Source organism: Falco rusticolus, chromosome 2 (genome assembly GCF_015220075.1).
Source record: "Falco rusticolus isolate bFalRus1 chromosome 2, bFalRus1.pri, whole genome shotgun sequence".
In the NCBI taxonomy this organism is placed as follows: Eukaryota; Metazoa; Chordata; class Aves; order Falconiformes; family Falconidae; genus Falco; species Falco rusticolus.
In genome coordinates this window covers 1,317,265-1,335,137 of record NC_051188.1, presented here as the reverse complement: position 1 = coordinate 1,335,137, position 17,873 = coordinate 1,317,265, and the positions used below count along the sequence as shown (strand labels likewise).

The 17,873-nt window shown below is 55.0% G+C and overlaps 3 protein-coding genes across 5 annotated transcripts in view; 2 read left to right on the top strand and 1 right to left on the bottom strand.

Annotated features, from left to right (window-relative positions):
• Nucleotides 1–1,520, top strand: part of ARHGEF17 (Rho guanine nucleotide exchange factor 17) — a 36,234-nt gene extending 34,714 nt beyond the window's left edge. Inside the window, 1 exon segment of the mRNA XM_037377952.1 lies at nt 195–1,520. Within this exon segment, the coding sequence (XP_037233849.1) occupies nt 195–379 (185 nt within the window). The 3' untranslated portion in view covers nt 380–1,520.
• Nucleotides 638–17,367, top strand: RELT (RELT TNF receptor). Its single transcript, XM_037376468.1, has 13 exons — nt 638–741; nt 2,352–2,439; nt 5,299–5,356; nt 5,589–5,761; nt 6,474–6,563; nt 6,650–6,822; nt 6,907–6,992; nt 7,262–7,495; nt 7,668–7,748; nt 7,834–7,915; nt 8,002–8,184; nt 8,282–8,367; nt 11,195–17,367. The coding sequence occupies exons 1-12, from the start codon at nt 638–640 to the stop codon at nt 8,343–8,345; spliced, it is 1,416 nt and encodes a 471-aa protein (XP_037232365.1). The 3' UTR covers nt 8,346–8,367; nt 11,195–17,367.
• FAM168A (family with sequence similarity 168 member A) overlaps nt 17,265–17,873 on the bottom strand; it is a 218,358-nt gene continuing 217,749 nt past the window's right edge. For all 3 annotated transcript variants that reach the window (XM_037376654.1, XM_037376652.1, XM_037376653.1), the window contains one exon: nt 17,265–17,539. The gene's annotated coding sequence lies outside the window, so the exon portion shown is untranslated. The remainder of the gene's footprint in view (nt 17,540–17,873) is intronic.

Genomic DNA, 17,873 nt, shown 5'->3' with positions numbered 1-17,873 from the left:
TGTTAAGATAATGCTGGGGTGGTGCTGGTGGGATGCTGCTGGGATGGTGCTGGTGGGATGATGCTGGGATGGTGCTGATGGAATGATGTTGGGGTGATGCTGCTGGGATGCTGCTGCCGCCAGGATGGTGCTGGGGAACAGGGGTGCTGCGGGGGGGCCATCTGACAGCACACTGGGGGCTCTGCGCTTGGCAGGGGCTGAGAAGCCGAGCGAGGCAGAGAAACGAGACCCATCGCGCCCCCGCGCCCTCGCCCTCTCCAAGCCCAAGATGCTGGTGATCAGCGGCGGGGACGGCTACGAGGATTTCCGCCTGACCAGCAGCAGCGAGACGGTGGGCCGGGACGACAGCACCAACCACCTGCTCCTCTGGAGAGTGTGAACAGCCGTGGCCCCCCCAGGGCCATCCCGGCGTGGAAGGGGGGTGCTGGCCCCCCTACATTCAGAGGGGGGGGGGGTCCTGACTCCCCTCCCTGCCACCCCCCAACCCAGCACCTCTCATCTCCAACCCGGCTGCTCGCTGTGTGCTCGGGGTTGGGGGGGATGAGCCCCGGTCCCCCCGCCGTTCCCCCGGCCGCTGCACCAGACTGGGGGGGGACACACACTGCTTTTGGGGCGTGGAGAAGATGGGCAGGGGGGGATGCGTTCGCTTGGGAAGGCGCCAACGAAGGAGGAAGCGTTAACCAACACCCCCGGGGACCGGCCGGAGGATGCCATTCAGCCAGGAACCTGCCTTGCTCTCCGGTTTCGTGTGTGCCTGCTTCGGGGGCGGGGGGGTCGCGGTGCTGTCACCCCCCCCCCTCCCTCGGGACCCCTGGCCACACCACGGGACCACCCCAGGGACAATACGCCCGCGGTGTGTCCCCCACCCCGGGCCGCCCGCTAACCCGCTCGCTCCATCGCCAGCACCCAGATAGCTCTGTTTGTTTGTTTGTTTGTTTTAAATATATATATATTATATATATATAAACATCTTATTTATTTTGGGGTGGGGGGGTCAGGCACATTGTCACGTCACTGCCAGTCCCTCTGCTTCAGCGCTGGGGGATTAAAACCATCCCGGTTCCTCACCCCGAGGCAGAGCTGGACACCAGTGGCCACGCAGGGATGCTGGTGGAGCGGGGGAACTGATGGGGGGGAATTGGGGGGTCCACATACCTCCCCCCCCCCAGTCTCTATGATTCCCATGGGGAGTGGGATGAAAGTGCCAATGATGTTTGAAGCATCTTCTGGATGAGATCTTCACATTCCCCCACCAGACACCAGGGGTGTGCCCCCATCCCTAAACTGGGGTGACGGCAGCCAGGACCCTAAAAATGAGACTTTCTCAGATTATCACCCCCCCTCTCCCCAGATTTGCCCTTTTCCCCCTCATTTTCCTGCTCTCACCTCAAGGTCCAGGAGAAGGCACCCTGTTGTCCCCATGGGAGAGGTGACAACAGGGGTGGTGGGGATGAGCCGGGGTGTCCCTGTGTCTGCACAGCAGGGTGGGTAAGGGGACTGCTGCGGTCCCACGTCCACCGGGGGCGGGGGTGGGGGTGGGCTATAATTGGGATGACGAAGCTATTTGGAGGGGGGAGTCGGGATTTTGGTCACTTGGGGACTCTGTCATTAAAGGTCACCCATGTCAGAATGAAGCCATCGTGGTCTTGTCCTTCACCTCAGGGGGTGGTGGTGGTGGGGTGCAGCTTGGGGGACCCACCGTCTATTGGGGACATTGCCTGTGATGAAGACCCCGGCGGGAGGAAGAGCCCTTGCCATGACTGGGGTGCAGTTACTCTCTCCGGGATAATGCCATGGGGGGATGTTGGAGGGAATTTGGAGTGGGGGTGGGGTGTCCCTCCCTTGCGCCATGGAGCACCGGGATGTGTCCCCGCCCCGAGTGCCCTCAGGGGTGGTAGGACCACGTCACTGCACCAGCCCCCGGGGAGCACTAGGGGGGACACACACGGAGGGAGCACGAGACTTCCACGGGGGTGTCCCCAGGGTGGGAAAACTGTCCCCGGCGGAAGGAGGCAAGGTCAAGGTGGGGTGCGCTTTAGAAAGGAGGGTGCAGCACCCATGGGTGCCCCCTCGGGGCGCCCCTGGACAAGCCCATATGGGGCAAAAAAAAATCTTTATTTTTTTACAGAATTCCCTGCTCGGTAGGTGCAAACCCGCCGCCATCTGATTTTTCCCCGTTTTTCCCCCAACTCCCACCACCGCAGCACCCCCGGCCCCCGCCTGGCGCCGCCGGCAGTTCCCGATGCTTCCGGCAGGTGGCGGTGTCCGCGGGGGGGGTGTCAGCCGAGCCCGCCGCGCTGGGGCCAGGCGCGGGAAAGGGGGTGGGGCCCCGCCAGGTGACGTCAGTAAAGGGGCGGGGCGAGCGGTAACAGCGCGCCGGCGGGTTCATTCATAAGGAGCAGGCGCGCTCGGCTGGGCAGCCGTGCAGCGTGGGGGCAGGTAAGGGGGGTGGCTGTGGCTCCGGCTCCGGTCGGGGTTCCCCTTCCCCGGGGAGGGTCTTATCCCGAGCTGTGGGGGCGGGGGGCTCGGGTTACTTCGCCTTAAAGGGTTACCCCTCCTGGGGTTGGGGGATCTGGGTTGGGGGCTGCTGTAGCTTTGGGTTTATCGAGGGAGGGGGGACTGGTGCTTTTTTGGGGTGTTTCCCCCCCCTTTGCAGTAAAAATGTGGGGGGGATTGGCTGCACCTTATCCCTCAGCAGGGTATGGGGGGGGTGGGTGTTTACCTTGGTGCTGCCTGGAGTGGGGTGCGGCGGCTGGAGCCCCCCGGCGTGGCTCTGGCTGCTGCCCAGCGAATGTAAGTTAAAATAATGGGGGGGAGGAGAGAAGTAGGTTACGGAAAACTCGGCGGCTGCTGCCTGGGAAAAGGGACAGTAACTGTGTCGCGTTGGGTTGGCTTTTTTTGTCGTTTTGGGTTGGGGTTTTTTTTTGTTTGCTGGTGCTGGAAAATCACGGGGCTCCCAGCCAGATACCTGCATCAGCTGGGCTGCTGTGGTGAGGGGCTGCACCCCAGAATGGAGCGGGGGGGTGCTGCTGCCTGGGCTTCGTGTGGCAGCGATGCCTCGGGGGTCGTTGGACTCTCATGTTGGATTTTTGTGGTTAGGTGGTTCCCGCAGCTCTGACGGGGCCTGGGGAGATGCGGTTCTGCCGAGTTTCGCCCTGTTTGCTGGACAATCCCCCCCTTGCCCCAAGGTGCCTCCAAGAGCTGTTCCCCAAAGTGTTTCTGAACAGTTGCTCTGTTCCACACCCCCCACCCCTTTATCTGCAGGAGCCATGGGATGAAGCCCCGTTCCCCCACGGGGAGGGGAAGCCCTTGCTGGAATCCCGGTGGGCAGCCTGTAGGCTGTGTTAAGGGGGGGCTGGGAGTGAAAGGCTGGTGTGAGCTGGTGCGATTTGGGGGGTGCCGGGGTAACAAAACCAAGTCGCTGTCCCTGGTGTGTCTGTATCTCTGCACTGGCCAAGTGAGGTACAGGGCTGGTGGAGGTCAGGGTGTCCCCAAAAAGCAGCCAGGTCTGGCACCGGTGGGATGATTTTTTTGTTTCCTTTGGTTCTTGGGGGGGCAAGTCACGTTAGTTTCCTCTGCGAGCTTCAGGACTTCTCTGCCCTGTGCCAGGGCAACCAGGCATACAACCATCACTGCCTGTGGGTCTGTGCCTGCATCCCCCAATCCCACCTAGGATGTCCCTGAGCTGCCCCCAGAAATGGGATGCTGAGTCCTGGGGGTGACCATGACTAGGCAAAGCTCCAGTGACAACCAGGAGCTGGCACCCCCTGCTCCTTGTACCTCCTGCATCCCCACGGTGGCCTTGGTCATCGAAGGGATGTCCTTAATGCTTGAATTAAAGCAGACCTGAGGCCAAGCTTACCTGGGGCTAGCCCCGTTCCTGGGGGTTTAAATCTGTTTGCCTGGAACCGGTGAGCTGGGATGCTCCGGCAGCCTGGGATGCGTGGGCTCTGCCAACCCATGGCATTGCTCAGCCACGGCTTGTGGTCCCCCAGCCGCAGTAGAGCCTGCCCATCCCCTTCCAAGGCCATTGCCACTCCTTCCCTGGCAGAGCAGCACCCCAAACATCTCGGGGTGTCCCAAAGATGCTGCTATTAAAAGCTTAAATATCACTGCCCTGAAGGGCTGAAGTGTTTCAGGTTAGGCTTAAACTTGAGTTTTATTAGCTCTGGCTTGCACCAGTTCCACCCTCCCTCTGTAATTGTGGGGCATATGCCAAGTCCCAGGGGTGTCTCCATGGGGTCCCATTGGACTGGGATGATGCTCACTGGGGAGGTGGCATGTGGTGGAGCTCAGGCTGGCTGGAGTGATGGTGGCAGCTGGCTTGCCCCCCTCTTCCCCCATCATGGTGTCCAGCTTGGCACAGGTGGTGCTAGTGAAGGCAGGACTTGGTGGCTCTTGGTTTGGGGGTGCAGCTCCCCAGACGGGGAGAAGGGCTGGTTGGCTTCAGGCTGGCACTCTGATGGGGTGCTCCCTTACTGGGAGCTACTGATAGGAACTGGAGCATGGAGGATGCTCATTTTTGGCCATGCCATCGTGTCCCAACCCATGTCCTATAATTAACTGGCTCTGCCCTGCTCGCCCCCCAGTGTCCCCCCTCCCACATGTAATTAGCTGCATCTCAGACTGATGATGCCAGTCACTAATTAGGAGAAACTCATCAGGCAAAGGCTGTAATGAAGCTCTGGTGTAGCTTTCACAGGGCCATGACAACCAGGGAAATTTCCATGTGGGTGGTAGAGGCTGGACCTGGGTTATTCTTTACATTTTCCTGCCTTCCCCTGTGTTGTAATAATTTATTTCAATTTTAACAATTAATTGCTGAGCCCAAAGAGGGGGGGATGAGTCTGTGGGAAACACCTTTTGTTTTGCTTGACTTCTTCTTTTTTTTGTTGTTGTTGTTTTGGTTTTGTTTAAATGTTTATTTCTTTACTGACTTCATTTTGTTGTGGCAGATGCATAAGGCTTTCCTCCAGAGCAGGAAAAACTTTTATTTAATGGTTTTTAGCATGCTCTGCTCCTTCACCTGCTTCTTACGCTGTTGGTTCTGAATGCATTGCAGGATGGGTTCCACTCCAATTTGGGATGGAGTTGGGATTTGCGAGGGAAGGGGGGGGATGCTGGGCATCCTGTAAAACCACTAATAAAACTTTTTGGGTGATGGTGGAGGACTGCTGCTGCAGGGTATATTTAGGCAGATTCCTTGGAGGATCCCTATGGGGGGGAATAGGCCCCCCAGATTGCTTCTCTGCTGGGATTTTTCCCTGGATGATGACCCCAATGCTCCCCCTTGGGCAGGTCTGCGCTGGTGATGAGGAGGAACAGGATGCATTGGTGGCTTGTCATCGTCCTGGGGGTGAGTATGGCCTCATCCATCCCAGCCCTCTGCATCTCTGCTTTCAGCTCCTCTGATGCTTGAACCTGTGACAGCATCACCACCCCATAGCCACAGTAGGGCACCCCAAAATGTTTCCCACCTGGAAACTTGCAGCAGCTCAGCCCTGGGGAGATGCTCAGTTTGGGTTGAGGGGTTGGGGGTTTTTTTCCTCCAAAAATTTTTCTTCTTCCTCTTTTCTCCTTTGTTGAAGCTTCTTCCCTGGCAGGGGCTGATAGGGAATGCCACTTCCCCTGGAGCCACCGTGTTGCCCTGTGTCTGGGAGATGCTCTTCGGGTGGACCATGCAGGTAGCCCAGGGGCTGGGACTGCTCCCTTGGGGTGGCCTGGTCTGAGTGAGGGTCACCATGGGCTTGTGCTGGCTGTGGTGAGTTTGCCACCATCATGCCAATGGGGATGGGTTTGCATCTGTCATGGTGCATGCGATGGGGTTGCATCCATCAGGTCGCTAGTGATGCATTTGGTGGGATTGCATCTGTCACATCTCCCGTGGCAGGTTGGTATCTGCCACGGCACACACGATGCGTTTGGGTCCATCATGTCACTGGTGATGGGTGTGCATTGGCTGTGGCACATGCGATGGGTTTGTCACGTCGGTAGCGATGGGTTTGCATCCGCCATGGCACATGCATTGGGTTGCATCCATCGTGCGCTGGGTTTGCATCTACCATGTGCCTTGTGATGGGTTTGCATCTGCTGTGGTGCATGCAACAGGTTTGCATCCGTTCTCACCGGTGAGAGGGGATTGCATTTGCTGTGGTGCCTGCGATGGGATTGCAACCATCGTGTCACTTGTGACAGGTTGACACCCACCATGGTGCAGGGGATGGGTTTGCGTCCATCATGTTGCTGGTGATGGATTTGCATCTGCCATGGTACATGTGATGGGATTGCACCCTTTGTGTCACTTGTGATGGGACTGCACCTGCTGCGGTCCATGTGACAGTTGAGCATCCATCATGTCGCTTGTGATGGGTTCATCTCTGCTGTATCATCCGCGCCAGATCTGCATTGCCACCAGGAGCAGCGGGAGAGCCAGAGCGGCCAGCGCTGAGCACTGCTCTTCGCTTCTCCTGCAGGTGCTGAGCCTGCCTGGCGTGGGGGCTGGGAGCTGTGGTCCCCGGGAGCGTGGGACACCGGGATGCCCGTCCGGACAGGAGCCCACTGGGGTAAGCTGTGCCCACCGGTGGCACATCCACTCTTGATGGAAGGTGCAGGATCTGGCCATTGCTCCCCTCCCTCTCCCTCCATGCAGGTGTGTGGCTCGGCGCAGGGTCCAGCGGGGACATGCCGAGCTTGTCCCCCTGGCACCTTCTCACCAGGGGATGTATCCTGCTCGGCTCACACCCACTGCCGGGCCAGGAACAGGATCCTGCTGGCACCGGGGACGGCAGTGACTGACAGCCGCTGCGGAGCCTGCCTGCCAGGGTGAGCCCTGCTCTGGGTGGGGGTGGGGGGATGCTTCGATGCTGCTCGTGGGCTGTATCCTGACTGTCCCCTCCCACCCTGCAGGTTTTACAGCCCTGAAGGGGAGAGGGAGCCCCAGGGCCGGTGCCTACCCTGTGCCACCACTCCCCGCAGCACCCCGGGGTGCCCAGGTGGGTGCTTGGGTTGGAGGTGCCGCCTCGGTTTGACGGGTGCTGAAAGAGCTTGTGCCAGTGTTCACCCTGGGGGTGCTGCAGGATGTGTCCCCCTCAAGACACAGTGTGATGCCCTGGCTGGGATGTGGCAGCTGAGGACATCTCCACTCATGACGCGAATGGCTTCTGCTTCCTTGGGGGCCAACCCAGCAGCTGGGGTCCTGAGGAAAATTTGATTTATTCCCAACAAAACCTCTCTCCGAGGCTGATCCAGTGCCTCCCTCCAGGCCACCGGCGAGCTCGCAGCCCTGAAACACTGGACTGGCCGGCAAGGACCAATGGGACGCAGATGACCCTGATGGGTGAGGGAGAGGAGGAAGAGGCGGTGGCAGCGCAGGTGACCATGCTGACCATCGTCCTGGTCTTCTGCACCATGGGGTTGTTGGGCATCCTGGTGTGCAATGTGTTGAAGAAGACTGGTTACTGCACTGCCAGCAAGGACCCCCAGCCTGATGGCACTGGTGAGCCCTGGTTGTGCCGTGAGCACCTTTCAGTGATCCCACAGCCATCTCGCCTCACTCAGCCCACCCCCATGGCTTCTGGCCCTTATTGTCACAGGGCATCCCGCATGTCCTTTGGGAGGCGGGGGGGTTCATCCCCCATCACTGAATCCCCTTCAACTTCTGCCTCCAGGCCCCAGCTCCATCTACCAGCTGGAGGATGCCAACGAGGACACCATTGGGATGCTGGTGCGGTTGATCACTGAGAAGAAAGGTCAGGGGGGGTCCCTGGGGTGTGTCTATGTGACATGGGCTGGATCCCTGTGACCAACCTCCCTTCGGTGTCCCCCCACCCACAGAAAACGCTGCAGCGCTGGAGCAGCTGCTGAAGGAGCATCACGGCCAACAGCCAATGCCACCAGGCTGCACCCCCCTGAATAAGTAAGTCGCCCCTACAAGGTGGCGCTGAGGAACCCCCCACGGTGGGACCAAGGCCATGCTGATGGCATCTCCCTGCCCCCTTCCAGGCTGCACCTCCTGCCTCAGTTTCCCCCCTCCTGCTGGCATCAGCACCTCCACACCGTCCAGGGTCCAGCCCCCTGCACCCGCTGCTGCCAGAAGTGGCCTGAAGTGCTGCCACTGCTCAATGCCACCAAGGTCCCCAAACCCAAGGGGTGTCCCAGGGAAGTGCCCATCCTCTCCGTCGGCAGGTAAGCTGGGACACCCCCCCCCCCTCCCCCCAGCATGTCCCCTGTGCCCCTCTCCAGGGTGGGGACAGGCTGATGTGATGTGTCTACCCCGCAAAAGGTTTCAGGTGTCCCAGGTCCCTGAGATGAGGAGCGAAGCGGGGGGCGAGCCCCCTGGTCGTTGAGAAGCACCCATGGCCCCCGGAGGTGAGGAGGTGTGCAGGGATGGTGGTGGGGAGCTGCTGAGGATTGGTCCAGGGGAGGGGGGAAAAAAACAGGGCTGTGGGAGACTGGAGGATAGAGGGTTAGCGCTGAAGCCTAATGAGGGCATCTGGTGATTTGTGAGGGTAGATCAGCCTATGGCCCCAAAGCCTCTTCCAGCATCTGGGAGACTTAAACTTCAAAAATGGAGCCTGAAGGGGTTTGCCCCCTTCTTACTCCTACCCACCCCTGCGTTTAAGGTGCTACAGGGGGTTATGGGGTGGGTGCTGGTGCAAAGGGGTGCTGCAAAGGCACAGTGCTGGGGGGTGTGTGTGTGGGGGGTGTTCTGCAGCAGCCAGCGCTGTAAGATGCCCCCACTCCCTACATATGTGCACGCTGACATATGGCTACACCTATATACACCCCTGTAGCATACTAAAAGCACATATGCAAACCCCTATACAACACATTTACATATACTGACACGTGTAGTCATACCCCATATATGCAGAAAAGGCTGCACATGTGTATGTGCACTTAGACATGTGCATGCACCTATACACCCCCCCACAGCCATCCATAAAGTAGGACGCTGAGGGGGGACACGAGGGCAGGACAGAGGGGGGTGTCACACACAGCAGGGTGCTGTGAGCTTGTGACAGCGCCTGGCACGGGGTGACGCAGCCAAGGGGCTGCTGTGTGACTCATGGGCAGCTGCACAGGCACACGTGCCCATGCACATGCATGCACCCAGCTTGCAACAGGCACTGCTGCACGCAGCCGTGCTGGCAGCCACGAATGCCTGTGCATGGAAATTGTGTGCATGCAAACGTGTGCACATATTGCTGCACTTGTGCACATGTGAACAGATGAACATGTGCACATGCAAACCTAACTCTGCATGCATGCATGTGTGCACATCTAAGTACACATGCACACAAGGATGTACCTGGAGCTCTCTAAGTGTGCACACACATGCGGAGATGTGTACACATGTACTTCACACATGTATGCATGAACACATACGTAAATGCACATGTGAACCCACCTCTGCACACATAAATACATGCATCTATGTATGTGCATACATGTATGCAGTCATGCACATATGCAAAGACACCCACACTTGCATGTGGAGCTTTAAGTGTGCATGTGACCTGTGCACACACTGCTGTATGTGCAGAGGCACAAACACATGCATAAATGTGTGTGCAAACCCATCTCTGCATGCATGCACATGCACACATGTCTATGCAGCCATATGCACATACAAACACATACAGAGCTCTGTGCATACACACATGTGCACCACACCTGTTCACATATCACTGCACAGGCAAACATATGCATGGATGAACATGTGCATGTGCACATGTAAACCCATTGCACACATACACGTGCTAGCAGACAGCTCAGTGTGCCTGCACACACACACAGATGTGCATGACACTTGTTCACATGCTGCCGCACATGCACCTGCATATGCAAACCCATCTCTGCACACATACATAAATGTGTGCGCACACCTACACACACATGTAAACATGCCCATGCACTTACACATGCATGTATACACATGGATGTGCACCTGTTCACATGCTGCTGGATGCACATGTACACATATGCACAGAAATTTACATAAATGCACATGGAACCCCACCTCTGCACATACATGTGTGCCTGTGTACATGCACAGATATGTATGAGGTCACATGCATGCAAACAGACACACACTTGCGTATGGAGCTTTATAAGTGTGCGCATCACACTGCTGCACATGCACACACATATGCATGGACGAACACATGCATGAATGCACATGCAAACCCACCCCTGCATGCATACACTATGTGCATGCACACGTGTATGCAGACCTACACATGTGCAAGCATGCACATGTACTCTAATGCGAGCACACAGAGGTGTGTATATGACACATGTTTACATGCTGCTGCACATACAAGCATGCATGGTTGAACATGTGCATATGCACATGCAAACCCACCTCTGCATGCATACACATTTACATATGCAGTCACACTCATGCTTGCACGTGGAGCTCTAGAAGTGTGTGCCCACACAGATGTGCACACAACACCTGTTCACACAGTTGTGCATGCAAATGTAGACACAAACCTGTGCAAGCCCACCTCTGCATGCATGTATACACACGTGCACACATGTATGCAGTCATGCACAGATGCAAATACACTTGCACATAGAGCTCTGCAAGTGTGCGCATGTGCACACATGCATCTATTTGCATGCCACTGCATGTGCACAGAGGACAAACGTGTGCATAAATGCACATGCATCTACCTCTGCAGGCACATGTGTGCCTATGCACGCATGTCCACACACACGTCCACACACACATGCAGTCATGCATGCATGTGAACACACCCACGCTTGCACTGAGCCTGCCCAGCTGGTGACAGTCATGGTCAGTGCTCAGTGCACCCCCCAGCGCCCGCAGGGGACGTCCTGGACATTGTCCCCTACACCTCCCCTTGCCCCAGGCTGTCCCCAGCCACTTGGGGGTGCCCTGACCCTAATGAGCTTATGGCCAAATCCTGCAGGACCTCAGCATCCTTATGGAGGGCCTGGGCCAGCTGCTGCAGGTGGGGACAGCTGGGGGTGTGGGGACAACCTGGGTGGGTGCCCTTGGCAGGAGGAGTTGTCCCCTCCAACGTGGGATGTCCCAGGGCAGTGACAGCCCCCATGGGTGTTGGCCCAGGGAGTGACACTTGGGGTGGCTCCTGCCACCTTGGGTGGTGCGAAGGGCCTGATACAGCCTCAGCCAGAGGTCTGGTCCATCCCTTGTCCTCCACAGCTGGCACCTACCCTGAGGGCTGCCTTGGGGTCATGGTGACACCCATGAAGACCCCATGGAGGGGACAGAGGACATTGGGCACAGTGAGAAAGCCCGTCCCACCTGGAGCCATGAAATGCTGGAAGTGGCAGCTTGGCTTCCTGCTCCAAGGTGTCCACTGGCAGCACAGCAAATCCAATGTCTTGCCCAGCTGGTGAGATGAGGTTCCCTGTCCCTGAGGTCTAGTGGTGGCCTGACGGAGAGCATCTCTGGGAGCCATGACGCTAGAGCACAGCTCTACTGGAGGCACCATGCAACGGAGGGCATTGCATGGCCAGGATGCTGTTTCATGGTCACCACCTGGGTCTGTTCAGCTGAAGCCCCTTCAGCAACATCATGAGCTTGATTCCCCTCCATCACCAGGTGCCAGCACTCAACATCACAGGCTGATGACTGGCTCTGGATCATGGGACAGCTCCCACCTCACCAACAACCCAACGGGGGCATGGGTTGCTCTGGCCAAAGCTGGCTCCTGCATCCTCCATCTAAAGTCCCAATCAGCCCAGAACAGTGGTGGTGATGCTCACCATGAAGATCACACACTTGTCTTTCTATAGAAGCTGTTTCTATATATCACGTTGGCTTGGCCACGTTGGGAGTCAGTGGGACAACCCACCCAAGTTTGGGTTGGAGACCATCGAGCTGCACCACCAACCTAGAAATGGGCATATGGCCAGTCCCCTTCACTTCTCCATGTCACCACACCAAAAAAAACAACCACCAAAACCCTCTCGGGCTCTTTTATTTATTTTTTTTTTCTGGAAACATTTTAATAGTTATCGAATGTTCTACATCTTACAGTAAATATCGTACAGTTACAAACTCTTGGCTGAAATCTGTCAGGGAGATCACAACCTGAACTTCAGAACCAAAACCAGAACAGAAAACAAACAGAAAAATACCCCAAATTTACACTTCAGATGGACAAACCGAGGCTGTGGGGCTTTCCAGCGCATCAGTTCAAGGCCATGTTCCCTACACACCTTTGAGACTTAGACTTGGAAGACATGGTTACTCTTGGTTTAAAATTTCTTTTTTCTTGGGGTTTTTTCTTTTTTTGGTATTTATTTTTTTCTGAAGAGATCCAATAATACCTAAAACCAAGCTGGCCTGGTGGTCGAAATGAATTAAGAAATTAATTACGTAGAAAGAGGGGTAGGAGCGCAGCGTGGGTTTGCTCCGTGCTATGGGGACGGGAGGTCTGGGTGCTCCTGACCCCGCTGCCTCATGTTTGCCTTCCTCCCTGTGCTTCCCCGTGGCTGCTGGCCCTACAAATCCCTCCCCACCCAGCACCCTGATCCTGAACCCCCTTCACCCCGGGGAAAAACCAGCTCCATCCCTTGCAGGAGGATGCAGCCATGCTGCAGGTGGCCACGTTGCATCAGGATTTTTCCCTACGAACAGCACGACTGAGCTTTTCCAACCGGGAACTGCAGCTGTTAAATCACATATTTTGGTATTCCTGCTTTGCAAACATCCCCGTAACAGGTTATTTTACCTGCTTATTGGTGAATCTGTGAGTGCCACAGTGCAACATGCTGGAGGAATGCCTTTTCCAAGCTCTCCTCCCTCCCAGACTCATAAACAGGCTTTATTTTCCTTTTTTTTTTTTTTTTTCCTATGGGAATGTTCGCAAACGACAGAGAAAATACCTGGAGCCTGATCCTGCCGGCAGCCCCGGTGGGCTCAGGAGCCAGCTCGGCACTCGCGGCAAAGCAAAGGGAGGGTGGGCAGAGGGTCACCACATTTTGGGGATGACAGATGAAGGGTCTGAAAATACTGACAAAAAAAAACCCCAAAAAAACAAACCAACAAAAAAACCTGGATTTATGGGTATCCAGTGGCTCTTCTTATTGCTATTGTCGGCTGGTTGGGTTTTCCTATCGAAAATAAACTTCCAAATGTGGGGTTATTTTAATCCCTTTAAGAAAGCAAGATCTGATATCACGCCCTCAGGCTAGAGACCACATCATCCCAAACCCTCTGCGGGATGCGTGATGGGGAGGGGAGGGAGGGGGTGGCAGAGAGGCGGGGGGTCTCTCTGGGAAGGACCCTATTCAGCGGGATGCCAGTGGCTGGGGGAAAACCTGATACTCTGAAACGCCCCTGATGAAAACCACCCCCATAAATATTTTTATGGTCATTACATCTTAAAACTGAAAAAAAGCTGGACGGGGTTATTATTATTCAGAAAATACAGGAACAAATCCTTGCCCAGAGGGTTCAGCCGCTTGGGAGGCGTGATGGGGTACAGGCTCCAAGGGGCTTGCTCGGACTGTGGGGGCCACCACCACTATTAATACCCCCCCCCCCCCCCCCCCCCCCATCGTTACATTACAGATCGTGTTTTAAAGCAAAGATAACGGTAGGGATGGGTTAATGGTCATCAGAGTGGTTTAAGAGTTATTCTCCTTCCTCTTTAGCTGGAATTTTAATCTCCAAGACACCTCGAAGTTCTGCTAAGGATGGCTTAACACCCCCCCCCTTCCCCGCTCTTCCCACTAACACCCGGCGTGATCCTTCATGGGGGGAAACCCTTTTCCTTAACCAAAGTCAGCAAAGCTTTGCTGGAGTGAAATATCTGAGAAGCTGGTGGCCCCCATCAGTGCCCCCCTGGCAAGGGAGGCCCCCCCCAGGACCTTCACTTAAGCCATGACTTGACCAAGGAAAGGGCTTGGGACCATGGGCTTTCCTCCCATCCCTCTATCTACCCAAAAACCTACATCCCTCCATGGGGAAGGGGACAGGGCTGCAGGTCACTGCTGACATGAGCCGGGGGCATCAAGCCCCACATCCCCATGCAGTGACAGGGAGCATCTCCCCACCACCACGGCCCCATGAAGCCACCTTGGGAAGGAGCTACCCAAGCCTGGAGCCACGTGGTGGCCCCAGATCCATGTGGCAGCCCTCCAACCGTGCAGCGCTCCAAGCCTAAATGCAACACTGGTTGCCAAATGTGCTCACCAACCCCCCTGCCCAACAGACAGCCAACATTTCACCTCTCCACAGCGTGGCTGAGTTCATTTCTGCCCAGACATAATGCGATGAGGAGCATCAGATCCGTTACTGATCCAAGGAATTCAAACTAAACCACCCCACGTCGGATCTCACACAGCGGTAACTAACACCGGGTGATCCTCCCTGGTCAGCTCCTGGAGCTTCCCACCCCACCTCTACCGTTTTCCTTCCTTTGAGGAGAAAGCCCAGCATCTCCTTCCCAGCCGTGGGTGTTTAGCAGTCGCTCCTAAAGCTGTTGAGGGGAAGGGTGCCCAGCCAGCAGTAGGATGTGGCTGCTGGACGGGTCCCCCTCTGCAGAGCCCGGGCTGGGACAGCAAAGCTGGTGGGAACCCCGCACGTTGCAGAGCCACGACAGGTGCCTGGAGCTTAACTCTAGCCTACAGTTCAAAACTGGTAAGACGGCTCCTAACACACAACATGAGAGCAAAAAAGGGTTAATTGGGAGGTCCTAAATTCCTCGTGATCTGCTGAGGTGGGGTTTTTTTTGGCCCAGGTTTAACCGTAAGCACGCTACAAACCATGGAAGGATATGCAGTATTGTTATTTCCAAACGTCCCGTGCCCTTTACGTGGTAACCCTTGGCTTCACCAAACTGAACAGGGCAACCCTCTGATTACTGACACTTTTTTTTTCTTTTTTCCTTATCTTTCCTTTTATAGGAACCCAAAGTGGTGACCCGAAGGACTGCATGGGAGAAAACCACCTTCCCCAGCCACAGTGTTCGTGTCATGATCCTTCACTCACTATGTTCTCCTTGAGTTTGGGCAGGTCAACCAGAGCTGCGTGAACAGATTTCCTTGAAAACCATAAGAACCAACCAAAATGACCCCCATACAGACGCACCACCTCAACCTAACAAAACCACCCAGGACCAACCAGCGGTAGGAAAAGGTCCTCTTGGGTCCCTAAGCTTGTTTCTCCCCATTGACATCGTCATTGGAAGGAGCTTCAGTAGCTCCTCTGAACAGCAGAAGAAGCCAAGCTGGAAGACACCATCAAAGAGTGAGGAGGTCTCACCCCGGTGCCAACAACTAGTCACTTTGCTCCTCTGAAAGACCCTCCAGCCTGACCTCTACACCACCACGTCCCAGTCAAGGTGACCCTCCAGTGCTGGTCTCCACTGCCCTCACCTCCGTCTGGAGATGTGATCCAGGCATGACTAAAGTCAAACAAACCAGCAGAGACATCTGGGCACTGACTCAACACCACGCATGGGTTGGAGGGATTCTCACCCACATCTCCTAACCTGACCTCCTGAAAGGCTCTGGATTTGGTCCGTTGTGACAACCTCGGAGCCCAAGAGATGTGGGAGCTGCAAACACGCCGCTGAGTGCATGTAACTCTTTTGGCACGCTTGAGGGAAAAATCAAAAACATGGTGATGTTTTTGTCTTAGGAAGAAAAGAAAAAGAATAAAAACCTTATTTCTATGCTGCGTTTAGTGATAAGAATTTTAAAATAAACTGGCTGCAAGCACTGTCTGTGAATACGAACTCTCTGCTGCCCTCAAGACAACTTATTGCTCTACTTGGACACCCCAAGGTAGGAAGTCATTGACTGCAGTCAGCTTCATGTCCTTGTGCCCTTGGGTAAGCCAAAACCCCCAGAAATTACCCCGATCCCCACAGCCTCTGCGTGCCTGTTGCCTCCCAGCCCCGTCCATGTCAGCTGTGGATCACCTTCCTTGCTCTTGCCTTTTCTCAGGTGCCTTCCCAGGAGGAAGGCGACATGTTTATTGCTATTGCTTCCTCCTCCCCCTACCTTCTCTCCACTCACCAAGCAGAGCAGCCAGACCTCGTCCCCCTCTCCGGCCTTCTCTATGGAGCTGGGATTGTGTTGGATGAACATTTCTCCTGGAAGTCTCTGAGCCCAGCTGTATCCCAAAGAAGCAGGGGCAGGGCACCTTAACTGCCACGAAGGTGTCGCAGTTTGGTCTCAGCCCTGCCAATGACACAGGTGTAAAGTGAAGCCACCATTGTCCTCCTCACCCTGCCTCAAAGACTCCTCTATCAACCAGCTGCCCTCTTTATCCACACCACCAGACTCTGGAGAAGTTCTTGAGACCAACACTCTGGACCTGGAGAAGCCCTTCAGACCAACACTCTGGACCTGGAGAAGCCCTTCAGACCAACACTCTGGACCTGGAGAAGCCCTTCAGACCAACACTCTGGACCCGGAGAAGCTCTTCAGACCAAACTCTGGACCTGGAGAAGCTCTTCAGACCAACACTCTGGACCTGGAGAAGCCCTTCAGACCAACACTCTGGACCCGGAGCTCTTCAGACCAACCTCTGGACCTGGAGAAGCTCTTCAGACCAACACTCTGGACCTGGAGAAGCTCTTCAGACCAACCCTTGGACATCTCCTTGCTTCCTTCAACAGCCGCCCGGCACATCTCTGCCTGCAAACGGTAGCCATGCAAGGAAAGAGCTACTTCCACCTCACGCAGCCCCAGGATGCGGCTGATGGGGAGCATCTCATTTGCCCAAGAGGTGCAAGATGCTACCAGGGCACACATCTCTCTGCTGCTCGCTTCCTACCATGCAAGATCCGTTTGCCCAGTTGGAAAAAGCAGACCAAAGACCCAATGGTGACCAGTCCTCCTACCTCCTAAGACAAGTGTGTTACATCGCTAATTATATTTATATTCTCTTACTCCTACAAAAGAAGGGATGAGTTCAGAATTTCACTGCAGATAATGGATTTATAATCTATCACGACAGCTATCTGGAAGACACCAATTTTCTTGTAATATGTTATGGAAGATTAAATAATTTATATTATTCAACTAAAAATACCCAAACCAAATCGGAATAAGCCTGCCTACCAGCGCTGTGCTTTTCACATAGTACCCTGAACATCAACCACTCTTACTAGCCAAAGAGAATCTAGGCTCTCGTCAACAACAACGACAACAGAAAAATAACGAAAAGAACCCAAACAAACAAGAAGTGGGGGATCTTTGCACCACTCGGCTGGGCAATGCTGGAAAAGTGAATATTCTGAGCTTTCAAATGATAGGACCAAAGAGAGAACTTTACTATTGCTCAGTGTCAGTATGTGTGTTACACAATTTATGTGGGTTGGGGAGGAGGAAGGGGGAGAGGAAAAAAAAAAAGAGGCAGAAGATTAGAAAAAGCAGCTTTTACAAAAACCACTAAGAATGCATAAAGTGACCCTTGCACTTTTTTTTTTTCTTTTGTTCTTGCAAACAGACGAGGTGCTGCAGTACAGCGGCCACAGCACCGATGTAAGACTTGTGTAGTTGCATACAATGTTTGACTCTGGATCTGGAAAAGAGCAAATATATGAAAAACAAGGAGTTAGAAACAAGCAGCGCAGGACCAGACAGGGCTGTTCTCCTCTCCTCTGCACCCCTGCGTCGCGTGCAAGAAATACAGCTGATGCGTATGGGATTTAACCATCCCTCATGCCGCCCTGCGGGCAATGTCTTGGGCAAAAGGCTGAGAAAGCACCAGCTCTCCGGTGGTATCCAATGCACGGGATTAAAAATATGCAGAAGGGATGCTCTCTGCTAATTGCACAACAATTTATCATGGGCAGGATTAGCCCAGCGTAATGTATCCAGCAAGGACAGATTTCAGATAACCCCCTGGGCTGCAT